The 14,916-nt window shown below is 33.5% G+C and overlaps 1 protein-coding gene across 8 annotated transcripts in view; it reads right to left on the minus strand.

Annotated features, from left to right (window-relative positions):
* The window catches only part of ASCC3 (activating signal cointegrator 1 complex subunit 3), a 335,684-nt gene that overhangs the window by 113,746 nt on the left and 207,022 nt on the right, over positions 1-14,916 (minus strand). For all 8 annotated transcript variants that reach the window (XM_025444816.3, XM_025444818.3, XM_025444817.3 and 5 more), the window contains 6 exons: positions 13,099-13,218; positions 9,758-9,922; positions 7,732-7,818; positions 6,712-6,888; positions 2,765-2,990; positions 1,186-1,340 (listed from right to left, as the gene is read on the minus strand). In XM_025444816.3, the coding sequence (XP_025300601.1) occupies positions 1,186-1,340; positions 2,765-2,990; positions 6,712-6,888; positions 7,732-7,818; positions 9,758-9,922; positions 13,099-13,218 (930 nt within the window). The remainder of the gene's footprint in view (positions 1-1,185; positions 1,341-2,764; positions 2,991-6,711; positions 6,889-7,731; positions 7,819-9,757; positions 9,923-13,098; positions 13,219-14,916) is intronic.

Below are 14,916 nucleotides of genomic sequence, written 5' to 3' on the forward strand. Positions count from 1 at the left end.
ATTAAAGACATACTAAAAATCTCGGGTAACATAGAAGGTATTTACTTATACTTAATTAGAACCTTATGATAATCATGTAAAGTAGGCATTGCTACTACAATTACAGATTTACTTGGCTTCCTCACTGACTTCTTGAAAGGATTGAGACTTATTTGCTTTTGTATCTACAATCTCTACTGTAGTTTTTGTACAGTAACTGCTGCAAAAGATAGACCTTAAAAATGTTGACAGAATAAGAAGAGGACCCAGAGTACATCTTCATATATATATATATTTGCATATATACATATTTGTATATACACACACACATATGATTTCATATGTTGATATATGAAAAAATAAAGCTAAAATATAAAATATGGTCAATGTACCACAAAATTATCTACTTGTACATATTTTATAAATGATTATATCTGAAATAGTTATGTATGGGAATACCAGGGTGGGGAGAGGTCACAAACAGATGTGACTAACTATAAACATAGTTACCATAAAGATTTAGAAAGAAGAATAAAAGCGGTAAAAACAGAATCCGGAATGTGTTGGGTGCCAAGGAAGGACATTTTCACGAAGGACAATGTATAATGCTGAATGTTCAGAGAAGTAAAGAAAATAACTGAGAAAAAAGTCATTTATTATGGCAACCAGTTAGGTTTTGGTGATCACTGAGAAAAGCAGACTCAGCAGGAGAGAAAATGGTGACCAGGAGAAAATAAAGAAGTCCCTTTCTATGTGTCTAATGGTAAAGAAAAGAGGAAATAGACAGTTTGAGAAATATTAGGATTTTAAAAGGGCTCTTTAAGCACAAAGAATGTTGACCCTTAGAGTGGGCTAAAATGACAGAGTAAGTGGAGTTGGCAAAAATGAAGATACCAGAGAGAAAATTGAAGAAGACAGAATTATGCAAAGACTTTATGTAAGTGAATCCACTAAACTACTGCTCAATGTTGAACTTTCAGGTACCTAAGATGTTCTGTAGAGGTCTCACTGCTTGACATATTAATATATTGTATCACGTTTTTAAAAGGATGATAACAAATACTACTACAATGTTTTAAATGAATCTTCAGTGCATATTCTTTTTAGAGTTTTCTCTATGCCTCAAGGACAGCTGTAAGGAGATATAGTTGAACCTGCAGCACAGATATTTCTGCTTTCATTGATATAGATATTTTCCACTTTTACCTGATCATTCCAAGTAAAATCAGGACAGATGCTCAGTGTCACTCGTAGGACAGTCCGTGTGATGGGCTGAATGGATGCTTCCATTGTAACAGAAGGAATCTGATGAACACATTGTTTGACCTTGAGTCCAATATTCACATGATGCAGCATGTGACCTGTAAGGAAAACATCACACAGAAGAAATGTTTTCAGACAGGAAAAAAAGCAATATAATCTGACTTGTAAATGGGATTTCAGAGAAGGTGGTTTTATTGCTTGTTTTATGATTTGCTATGTAGAATAGTTGACATTCTTGACCTGGCATGTTTGAATATTTTGTAATAGTTAACTTGAATTAGCAATTCATAGCTCTGAAAACCAGTATCAAGGTTTCTTCCGCTATTAATAGGGTTCTTAAAATTACTGAGACTTCACAGTGTTTAAACTACTATAAACAGCTCCACTTTTCTCCTAGTTAGCTCATGACATGTTAAAATATTTAGTATTTTGTATATAAAGCCATTAATTCACACAAAGTCTATTTCTCAACTCCATAACCACGATGGAAATGCTTTAGCAATCAAACACAAATCACCCATCCAAACTCATTTCCAGAAAAAAAGTAAAGCTAAAATATAAAATATGGTCAACATAGCACAAAATTAACCTCTTATACCTATTTTCATAAATGATTAGATCCTGAAGTAGTTATGTATGGGAATGACAGGGTGGGGAGAGGGTCATAAACAGATGTGACCAACTATAAACATTTTCTACTTGAATTCAAACAATTAAGTGGAAATGGATAATATTTAATAGTATCAACATTTCTTATATTATCTTGTCTTCATAATATAATTTTTTAAAGTATGTTTACAAACAAATCAAAATGTTCTATGTTCACCAGAATTTGAAACTAAAGTGGTTTTCCTTATTTTGATAAAATGTTTACATATGTTACCCCAATGTAAGTACTCTTAACTTCTCTAGTTAATATCCTCAATTTCTATTTTCATTGATACCTTCTACCATTTTGTTTTAAGGTGTTCTTACTATAAGTCAAAGTAACTATTTCAGCCTCTCTTCTCATCATTGGACATTTTGCCAGCAGTAGTCTTCATTTCTCTTCAGCTGACTCCTTTCATGTGTAATGTCTTTTTTTTTTTTTTTATTTTAAAGATTTTATTTATTTATTCATGAGAGACACCGAGAGGCAGAGCCTGCTTTTCCCTCTGTCTACGTCTGGACTCAATCCCAGGACCCAGGGATCGTGACCTGAGCCAATGGCAGACACTACCACTGAGCCATCCAGGTGCCTCTTTAATGTCTATCCTATTCAGAATCTGAAACTTAACTAATCAATACATTATAAGTTTGTCCAATAAAATGTTAAGGTATGTGGAAATGTATCTAGGAATAATTTTTCAACACCATTGATAAAAGCAGAAGAACAAGTGCTATTTACATACCAATACCAACTGGATTTAAAACAGTAAAAAGCATTTCTTGAGTAATGTGAAAATGTACAATAGTTTTCTTTTATAGCTAATAAAATATTTGTACAGAACAATACATTAAAACATTTTTGCTTCCTTCTTACCTATTTCATCTTTCCTCATGTCTTTCAGCTTATCCACAGTAAGATTTTTTTCTTCTAATCTTGTTAGAATGTGTGGTGGTAGGACTGAAAACTGTCTTAAAGGGCTAGCCCAACCCCAAAGCCTCTTGTCAATGACTTTACTGAGATTCAGGAGCCTGTAGGTCATGGCAGGCCAACGTTTCCTCAGAGCAATTTCAAAAAGAGCACGGACAATTCTAGCTGCATTCTGAAAAATAAAAAGGGGTTTGTGGTTAGATACAGTGTACTTACAATTTGTCATTCACATTAATTTTTTTTCTTTTAAAGATTTTATCCATTTATTCATGAAAGACACAAAGAGAGAGGCAGAGACATGGGCAGAGGGAGAAGCAGACTCCCCCCCAAGGAGCCTAATGCAGGACTGGATCCCTGGACGTGTCCAGGATCACGACCTGAGCCAAAGGTGGATGCTATCTTGTCAAATCTCAGATGCTAGTCTCATATCCAAGTTCTCAGGAAGTTCCATCTTACACTCCATAACCAGAAATGAAGGAGGAAGAGATAAAAGGTATGCAAAAAATGGAGAAAGCTGTTGAAGCCATCTAGAATATAAGATACAGCCACGGATACTCTGGGGTACATAGTGTAATGATTAAAAGTCTACTTAGAGAAATAAGGAGGACTTTCGGACCCAATGAGACAGCAAAATTAGTGTGAGAAGGGTGATAAAAGGAAACACTGATGAGTTCAGCTGCCTGTATTAACGGTTCCCTATAAACCAAGCAACATTGTAATTGCTTTATGTATTTGATTTAATCTGTATATTATCTCATTTAATCTTTACAGCAACTGCATCCGATTGGTCTTGATATTATGATTTTATACAAGAAGATAACAGTTCGGTGAGGTTAATAATTTGACCTAGATCACACACAGCTGGAGTCAGAGTATCTATTCAAAGCCACGTCTAAATAACTCCAATTTGGGCAGCCCTGGTGGCTCAGTGGTTTAGCGCTGCTTTCAATCCAGGGCGTGATCCTGGAGACCCGGGATCGAGTCCCACTTCAGGCTCCCTGCATGGAGCCTGCTTCTCCCTCTGCCTGTGTCTCTGCCTCTCTCTCTCTCTCTCTCTCTCTCTCTCATAAATAAATAAAATATTAAAAAAATAACTCCAATTTAACTTCAAGATTCTAAATTCGGTGGTCAGAAAAACTTCATTAATAGACATGTAGAACTTACAAGAATTGAAACGCTTTTAACGTCTCTACATTTGGTTTCCATTTATTTTGCCTCCTTCCCTCTATTACTAACTTTGCAGACTATTTTTACTGAAGATTGTTTTTAAAGTCATGAATTTGGAGACACCTCACAATATCAAATGACATCTATGTTTGAAAATGAAGAATGCTAAAATCTAGTCAAAATCATAAAAAAGAGATGAAATAGAGTGACGATTTTAAATAGCAAATAGGTGATCTGGCTTGAAATTACAAGGTAAAAAACGACTATAAGAGTTAAGGGCTTTGGTTTTACATTTTATATAAAATACGTATTTTGCTCTTGGCAAATTTGACTACTTTTGTACAGTATTAGAAATTTAAGAATAAAAATGGTATTTAGAAAAATGAGGACAGTTCTGATACCTATTAAAATTTATAGGATGGCTCTTATTAGGTCCAGAGAATGATGAATAAAATGAACATTTTGATTACTGTATCTATCAAATAGGTCTTCTTCTAGCATAAGTCCCAGTTGCTCTTGTAAGAAGATGCCAGGCTAATTGTCCCAACTGTGTTTAAAAGTGTTATTTTTCTAGTAAGAACCTATAGTTGTTCCCTAAAAGCTAAAAGAAATGGAAGGAAAAATCCCATGTGAGATACAGGCAGGCATCTTAATCTGGAATGATATAAATTGAGTGGGAATAATGATCAGTCTCTAAAATACGCAGTTTAGAAAAGCTAAATATAGGCTTCTTTATAAAATCATAGAATACTTGAGCTAAGAATTTATTTCAGGGGCTAAGAATCAAATTTTAGAAATATAGAAGGAATTATTATTTTACAAAGCAGAGAGGGTGATTGTGGAACTGTTGGTGGCTTACATTTAAAATATAAATTCAACAATAATTTATCTAATGCATTTGAGGATGATAAACCCACAATAGCTATCTAAGAAAAACCAGGATGCTTTGAGATATAACCTTAATTTTCTGAGACTGACTTTCTCCAATCTTGAAGAAACCCTAAGTGTTTTTTTTTTTAAAGATTTTTTATTTATTTATTCATAGAGACACAGCTAGAGAGAGAGGCAGAGACACAGGCAGAGGGAGCAGCAGGCACCATGCAGGGAGCCCAATGTGGGACTCGATCCCGGGTCTCCAGGATCACGCCCTGGGTTGCAGGCGGTGCTAAACCGCTGCGCCACGGGGGCTGCCCCTAAGTGTTATATTGTAAAGCAATTTGTGTGTCGGTCTTTGATAATACCTTCATAATCTTGAATCAAACAGAAATGTGGCCAGATTATTCACCCAAAACTCAGAAAAGCTTTAACTTTTAGTTAAGTCATTAATTATTTCAATATAAAATAATTAGAAAATGTAAAATGACAATATTATATTATTTTTCAGAAAAACAGATAAAAGAAGTTAGAAACAATGGTTCCTATAGAAGTCACAGGGTTTAGAGATTTTAAATAATATAATTTAGAGATTACAAATTATATATAAATTTGCTATGGCAGGAAACACATGTGTTCCAAGATGCACACACACACACACACACACACAAAGGTTTTACCACATCCACATTTTTTTTTTATTAAGATTTTATTTATTTATTTGAGATAGAGTAAGCATGAGCTGGGGGGAGGATCAAAGGGAAAGAGAAGCTGATTCCCCACTAGGCAGACAGCCCAATGCGGGGTTCCATCCTAGGACCCTGGGATCATGACCTGAGCCGAAGGCACATGCTTAATTGACTGAGCCACTCAGGTGCCCCTACATTAGCTTTATATAGTATATGAAATCATTACCTGGTTCCTGGTTACTTTGATTAAATTACTGAATTCATTCAAATTGTTTACCAATATATCTTTGGTTCATGTTTGCAAATATTTCACGTTTACAGTTATTTCAAAGCATTCCTGAGTATTTATGGCTGTTAATAATAATTTATTTAACACAAAACATACTTTTTCTATATAAGGTCTTTGAACAAAATTACCAACATAAGATACACAGCAGAATAGTTTCTATATTTGAAATAAGTTTAAGCTTTATTTCTCCTTAACTTAGAGCAGGCATTACTCAAAAACTGATGAAAAAGGGATTCTTTTTAAATTTTATTTTAATTACAGTATAGTTAACATACAGTATAATATTAGTTTCAGGTGTACAATATTTGCAAAACAGTATTTAAAAAACTTACATATTTAGTGTGCTGTAATTTAGGGACTAATTTTCTTTCAGTTCTTAATTTTTAAGTATCATAGGGAAGAAAGATTACTTTTTTTATCAGAGACTTATACTGAAAATATGGTATGATGTATTGTTATTAAGCCTCATTTAATGTTAAAAAAAGTTTGTTTATATTTCTAACATTTGGGGTAAGTTATAAAGTTTCCACAATCTTTTACTGCACTTGAAATATTCTTGTATTTTTGCCCTTTGTAAGTATAAGAAATGAATTTTATCATTAAAGCAGAAAAAAACAAATGTTGATATTTTTAAACTCTAAAATGAAAACAAAAGCAACATCAAAAAGAGCCAAACCAACCACCAAATCCCATCTCCATTTCTGATCTATTACACAGAGGACAAAAATGGGCAAATTAAACAGAACAAGTTCTCCAATAAAATGGTAATTGGTAGCATGCCACCATGCAATACATTCACAGTATAGCATGAATTAATTTCTTCAGTCTCTAAAATTAAGTAAGGAAGAGAAACAGGAAGAGAGTAACATTCTTACCTGTGCAACATATGCAGAATCTGATATAAGGGAGAAACTGTCCATCTCTCCTCGGCTGATATAAGTTTGAAGTAGGATGTTTATTTTCCCATAACTGTTCTCTACACCTCCAGGAGCTGCGAGTTCACAGAAATTGTTTAATAAGGCATCGAGCTCCTCTATTTCCTCTTCTCTGACCTGGAAGAATCAATGTTTTTATAAGATTATTTGGGCCGATTTATTGAAATTTTTCATACTGAAACTAAGCCACATTGCATGTTTTTTTTTAAAGCTTCCATTTTTCAACATTTTTCTTTTATACACTGATAAAATAGTAATTTTTCACAGGTAGCTAATAAAATACAATAAGAAACTATCTTGAGGCTGATACAATTACATTTTATTATTCATCACCAATATTAAAGTTGCCATTGACATATAAAAATTTGATATGCCACAAAAATTAAATCTTCTGACCTCACCATCCTTCAGTTGATGAGATTTCATATTTTATTTGACCAGAGTAAAACCTCTGCCCAAATGGATTAGGGCAAAGTTGAATTATCTTCAAATGCATTCATTACAGTCATATATTTTTATATGGTATAACACATTCATAGCTTAAAGCTATGAAGTACTATGATTCACAGTATTAAAGTTTTCACTGTTAATAAGATTAAATTATAATACAGGTACAGAAATACTCATATCTAAGTTTGAATCATGCATGTCCTTTATATTTTCTTCAGTGAAACTTATATTGCAAATAAACCAAAATCTACATACTATATTCTCTGCTAGTTTCATTATTGCAAAACCTACTTAAATTATATTTGATTTGCAGTAGAGAGCAAAGAATAATGTCAGGAATAACATAATATCATAATCTAGGACAGTGGACACTGTTATAAACTGGTACTCTAAATGGGAAGTGCCATACAGCTTATACTGTAACAGGAATAACAATTAATTGTAAGTTTTTATAAAGGAATGAATGTATATATGCCAAATTCATCTGATTCAAGCTTCAAATAATCTTACCTTGATTTGATCAAATTCTTCAGCTTTGGAGACTATGGCAAAAATATCACTTTCTGTTTTGTGAGCATCAAAGAATTCATTGAAGGTCTACCAAAGTAAGTGTTATATTAGATTAAAATAGAAGATCCAGTAAAATATTTTCAATTAAAAAGTGACTATAAAATCACATACTCGTAAAGAATATTTGAGCTGTAGACAATGCAGAGTTACTATGTTTGTGGCATAGTATTCTTGATCATTGCCTTAAACATCATCAAATTTATCAAAGACTAAAAAGTTTCCTAAAACATAATTAGCTGGAGAAGACCTTTAGAAGCAAAGAGATCAATAAGATCAGTTATTTTTTTTTTTTTTAATTTTTTTTTTTAATTTTTTTTTTAATTTTATTTATTTATGATAGTCACATAGAGAGAGAGAGAGATTAAAACCTACATTAGATATCTAAAAAAATGTTCAGCATAACAGTCCAGTCTTGGCTTACTTTCAGCTGGGCATATGGAAATTGCACTATTCGCCAACTTTAAGCTGATGATGTATCATATAAAATTCGAGAGGAACAGCTAAAATTATGCAACCTGAAAATTTTGGTGAAGGCATCATAATATTACTAGTGAGGGCATACAGAAATTCAGGAAATTGGAAGGAGAAAAATCAGTGAAAGTCTATACAGAATAAAGGTAAAGCTGTAGAAAGGCTAGTTCTTGAAAGAGCTGCAAACAGGCACAAGATATAGTTTGGCAGCAACATACTACCAAGTGGGAAAATGAGAAAGGTTACTTAGTGGACAAAAGGAGCACACATGAACAGGTGACAGAAGCAGTAGAGAGCTAGGGGCAATGTTTTGGTTTGAGGAAGACCAGATCACATCATGAGATGATGCATGTTAAAAGAAGAAACCTAAAGCGCTATACAAATACAATAGTTATTTGGGGAATGATGAAGAAAAGCTAGTATGTGCACAAAGGTGTTTCCTGAAACCTGTTAAATGCATAAGCATGTGTTAAGTAACTAGAAAACTTAGATTTCATATTGGCCTAGGTTTTCAAATTTCAGAAGAAATTTCACTTTAATGATTTTTTAAAAACAGATTTTATTTGAGAGAGTGAGCAAGAGAGAGAAAGAGAGAGAGAGAACACATGAGTAGGGGGGAGGGGCCAAGAGAGGGAGAAGCAGGTTCTCCATGCAGGGAGCCCAACACAGGGCTCAATCTCAGGACTCTGTAGTCATGAACTGAGGCGAAGGCAGAGGCTTAACCAACTGAGCCACCCAAGCACCCTTTACTTTAGTGATTTCTGTTACTCTTCATTTTAAAAACAAATTTAGATATTCCAAAAAATTAATATAAGAAAAAACTCCAACTCTTTATAAAGAGGAGAATAAAAATGTGGTTTAACTCACCTTTGTCTTTGAAATTAAGACTCTCTTCACAGGCAATCACTATTAGGTTTCCCATATATTAACTTATGTAGGTACATACACATGCATATATTCCTTAAGATGTAATATTACAGTGGCATGCTATCTTACACAAGATTACATTAAAAGGCAACAAGCAAGGCTACACTGTACAGTCTCAATTATCCCTGAAACCTCTTAAATTGCCCAAATAGTATAATTTGGTTGACCTGATAATTGCAGTAGTTTTTCTAACTCTTCTTTAGCCAGTGTTTCTCAATAATCTGCAATTAATTTTTCAACTTTGATTCACAGGTATCATTAGGCCATCACCTCCTGCTTACACTCATTCCAGCATTCATTCCATAGGCCTTACCCACATGCTCAATGTTTTAGGCTTGGGTGTGTCTACTGACCAGGATATACTCATTGAACAGCAAAAAGGTACTTATTATTTAAAGTCTTATTTTTCTTTTGTGTTTATTCAGCATGTTATTTAATTCATATAAGTTAAATGCACTTTGTTCTATTAGTTGCTTCTATTATTTTGCATTAATACAATATTTTGAAGTCTAGAAAGTATTTACATCTAAGAACAAATATATTGTATTTATTCCACTTGGTATAATACCTCAATGGTGTTGTATTTAATATAGTAGTGGCTGGCGGTTCTACCCAAGTCAGTTGAGGAAAAATATCCAGTTCGCTCTTCAAAACGAATCATCCGAGCTTTGTCTAGTTTTCGACCAACTTCAATGACCAACTGCTCTCGATGCTTTGCTAATGTTGGGTCAACCTGTAGGGAAAAAAATATATGTAAATGCTTGACTATTTCTTTAGAGAGTCATCATTTACAAATATATTTGTATATATGAAAATTAGAATTTTCTGTTGATACTTTAGTTAGAATAAAATTATAATTTTTAAAGTAGTACATTTTTATAAATTTAGAACATAATTAGAAAATATTTTAATCTGTTAAATAAAGTAAGCCTTAAAAATTCATGAAGATTATTAATTTTATGTTATCTTTAGGTAATATTTTAGAATCTGAAATTCTTAAACGGTCTTATAATCTTTAAGAATATAAAGATCAGAAATCAGATATTAGTAAAACAATCTGTCTTCTCCGTCCAAAACTAAAATAGGGATTTTAAAATATCAAGCCATATTTCTACTTCATCAATTATTTACAGAACTTACAGTGAGGATGATTTCCTCTGTTAAAGTAAAGATATAAACAAATAAATGCATAATTATCCTTTCAAGAGTAAGACTTTAGTGTTCTAGCAGTTTTCATAACTGCTGATAGAAAGAACCACTTTGTCCATAATAATAATAGAAGCAAAGAGTAAGGTGAAGTTGATAAGAAATATTTGAATAGTTTGGAAATTATTATTTAATAGCCTCATTCTATATAGAAAGGACATTTAACACAAGATATTAGCAAAAATTCTTAAATATTGTGATGTGTGAACACATGTGTGCACGTATACATGTATACAGGCATATACACCAAGTCCTAAAGGTCTTTATTAAAGAATAAAAATTCTTTACAAATCAATTAATGAATTAATACTCCTACAATTCATTCTCACTTAGACTTTGATGGTAGCTTATTCATACACCAAATATAGCTAAAATAAATGTAAAAACCAGAAAATGAAGAATGAAATGAAATGAATGAAATGAATGAAATGAAATGAATGAAAAACCAGAAAAATGAGGCAAAGGAAAGTCAAATGTAGGGATGATGGAATAAAAAACCATTAGCAAATACAAAAGTCTTAAATATTTGCTGTAAACGATGTACTGTATGTATCAAGTTTATTGTATAAAACCATTTTATTCATTACATGTTCTAAACCATTAATATGATGGATAACATAATTTGTATTAGTTCACATGAGTTTTATGGCTATAAATTCCTACTAATAAAATATAAATATGTAAGTAAAAAATAAAATTAAAAAAATAATAGTCTCTGAATTCTAAAGAGAATAAAACCAAAACCTTTTCCTCAAAAGGAAAAAAAAGGGCAGGGATCCCTGGGTGGCGCAGCGGTTTGGCGCCTGCCTTTGGCCCAGGGCGCGATCCTGGAGACCCAGGATCGAATCCCACATCGGGCTCCCGGTGCATGGAGCCTGCTTCTCCCTCTGACTGTGTCTCTGCCTCTCTCTCTCTCTCTCTCTCTCTCTCTCTCTCTGACTATCATAAATAAATAAAAAAAAATTTAAAAAGGGCAGCCCAGGTGGCTCAGCGGTTTAGCAGTGGAAACCCGGGATCGAATCCCACGTTGGGCTCCCTGAATGGAGCCTGCTTCTCCCTCTTTCTGTGTCTCTGCCTCTCTCTCTGTGTCTGTCATGAATAAATAAAATCTTAAAAAAAAAAAAAAGAAAAAAAAGACCTCTTTATACTACAAAATCATACAAAAATGACTTCTGATACTAATCTAGTACTTAAAAAATCAATTGATGTGTTCATTTTGACCCAAGTTTTGCAATGGCTTAGCCCATAAACATATATGTTGTTCTCTGCCTTCTTCTACCCCATCAGAATACTTTCACAATGTCACTATTTTCATGATCCCATATTTGTAACAAGAGGACTTTTTTTCCTCCTGAGCCTTCAAGTTTCCATTTTTCCATGGCCAAATCTATAGCACAGGAAAAAGAAAAATGACAAAAAAGATTGTCGAGTCCTTTGATGATACAATGGAATATATACAGAAGCTAGGTGGATAGTAAATGGAGGAAAACTAATTCTGAGTTCAATTCAACTTTGCTATTTTGACTTAACAGTAGTGAATATCTGTATGACAATGGTGAAATAATGTTTTCATTAGACAACTGATTTTATCTGTAATTAGGAAGCATTTACATTGTATAAAGCAGAGTTCTAAAGAAAAGACAAGATCTCACAGTGTCTGTAAGCCACGTGGACCACACAACTTGAACGTGCAGAGGAAGAGGTGGGACAACACACATCCGATTTTGTTACCATGCTCAGCGGAATTAATCCACACCTCCCAACTTTTTTTTTGCTGCAAAAAGCTTTTTGTCTCCATCTGGTCCAGGATGGTTAAAAGTCTGCCTAGCGGCTACAGGGGAAAAGGTTCAGGCACAAGCCCAGGCACTGGGGGGGTGGGCGTGGGGGTGCCAGAGGAGCCCCTCAAAAGTGCTGGTCTCCAGAGGCTCCTAGTCATGCTTGAGAGTGAGCCTCTCGAAAAGATACTCAACCAGCCCAACCTGGGGGGTGGCCAGCCTGCGGATACTGCTAATACTCATTAACACCATCTTTTAATTTAGGAATAAGTGCTTATAAGGGACATGATAAGAGGAACATACTTCCTAAGACATAAGTTATTATTAAAAGGGATCTATAATTTTCCTCACGTTTGGTTTACTTTATTTTTTTTTTAATTTTTATTTTTTATTTATGATAGTCACAGAGAGAGAGAGAGAGAGAGAGAGAGGCAGAGACAGAGAGAGAGAGAGAGAGAGAGAGAGGCAGAGGGAGAAGCAGGCTCCATGCACCGGCAGCCCGACGTGGGATTCGATCCCGGGTCTCCAGGATCGCGCCCTGGGCCAAAGGCAGGCGCCAAACCGCTGCGCCACCCAGGGATCCCTGGTTTACTTTAAAACCTAATTCATTACAGTTTTTAAAAACTTAGTTTTTAAAAATATTAATATCAAATGGAAATGTACCTGAATAATATATTCATAATAAAATAAAGAGTAACTTTTTAGTATCAGTGGTAAAAGAGACATAAATAAAGTGAAATAATTACAGGCAGCAAATTTAATTTTCCTTTGTGTTTCCTAAAAAAGACTAAAGCTTTCTGTTTTTCTTCCAGGTGCCTAATTCTATTCAGATGATGCAGAAGTAGCAAATATTTATCCTCATATCATAAAAATATTACAGAACCAAAAAAGAAGGTTTGATTTTCTTTTTAATAGATGAGTTTTCTACCTGATAAGCCTTGTGACTGATCCCATAAACTAATGGATTTGCTCTCATCCGTACATAAAGGTAAGTGTAACTTATCCACTTCACTGCTTCCTCCACATTAGTCACTGTTCCCAGAGCAATCTGCAAAGCAAAAATATAACAAAAATTAAACTAATGCGTTAAAGTTGGATACAAACATTACATCAAAGGCCATTTTGTCAAAAGTTAAGTTAAAATACATCATTATACTGTATTTAAAAGAAAGTTAAGTACAATTACTGCACATGACACTTCTCCAATTAGTTAAACATCAGTCCTGCCTCATTTAATTGAGAACAGTACATTGGAGAGGCTATGTTCCAAAACTGAATCTACTCCATATTATGCCATTTGACTATTTTTCTCTATAAACAGAGTTTCACTCCACATAGCATTGAAAGATTTAGTTTAAAAACACAATAATGACACAGAAAAGCTGTGTAATAAAGAGAAAGGAATTCTTAGAAAGTGGTATTAAAACTAAAATGCAATGAAAAGCTTTCTTAAAAATATATTTCCTTAGCCACTACATCTATAGGTGATCATTTACTTAATGTTCCTTAATTTAAAAATTCATGCAAGTTGTGAGACTTCATAGTTGTATAATTTTTCCCAGTACATCTGGCTGAAAAAAAATCGAATTTCTTAATATTTAATCAAAGGAGAGATGCATTCTACCTAAACTATTACATATTAGGAGAAAAAATGAAAACTAACTCATTTTAGCAATGAATATTAAAGAAAATAAAACTTTTATGTTTGATTTATTCCTATAATTTTTAATTCTGTATAAGTAATTTTTGTGAAATAAATGTGGATGCTCACGAAGATGAGCTTTAGCAGTACAGAAATATCATTCTACTATTATATCATACTATTAGTTATTACAAAAGAGAAATGACTGCAGTAAAAAATGATAAGGCAGGTTCTGCTTAATTCACTTTAAATTTACACTAAATAAAATAAGTCAGAGAGGGCAGCCTGGGTGGCTCAGCAGTTTAGCGCCTCCTTTGGCTCAGGACATGATCCTGGAGTCCCCTGATGTCAGGCTCCCTGCAGGGAGCCTACTTCTCCCTCTGCCTGTGTCTTTGCCTCTTTCTCTGTGTCTTGCATGAATAAATAAATAAAATCTTAAAAAAAAATAAGTCAGAGAAAGACAAACACTTTAGGGTTTCACTTATACATGGATTCTAAAAACATTGAAGTCATAGAAACAAGAGTAGAATGGTGGTTGCCAGGAGTTGAGGGGTGGAGGAAATGGAGAGATGTTGGTCAAAGGTATAAACTTTCAGTTCTAAAATGAATAAGTTGGGGTATGTAATGCACATCATGGTAACTACAGTTAATAATACTGTATTGTATACCTGAAATTTGCTATGAGAGCAGAGTTACAATGTTCTCATGAAAACAATAACAGCAAAATGGTTATTATGTGAAGTGAATATGTTTACTAACTTCATTGTGGTAAATATTAGACAATATGTACATATATCAAACCATTTCATTGTAAGCTTTAAACTTACACAAGGTCCTATGTCAATTAGATCTTCATAATCTTCTTACATATGACTAAGTCATCCATAATATAGGTAAATATATACATTTCCTAAAATATGAACTGTGAAATTTTCTACAAAATGATATTCTTCATATTAAGACTAAAATATAACTAATAAGAGAGTTGTGCCACACTCCCCAAATATTTAACAATGAGACAGGTAAAACATTTTCCAGCTTGTTGAAGTAAAGGAAACTAGTTCAATGATATAGCTAAAAATCTGAGATTACCTCCCATTTGTG

Source organism: Canis lupus, chromosome 12, assembly GCF_003254725.2.
Source record: "Canis lupus dingo isolate Sandy chromosome 12, ASM325472v2, whole genome shotgun sequence".
NCBI classification, from domain to species: domain Eukaryota; kingdom Metazoa; phylum Chordata; class Mammalia; order Carnivora; family Canidae; genus Canis; species Canis lupus.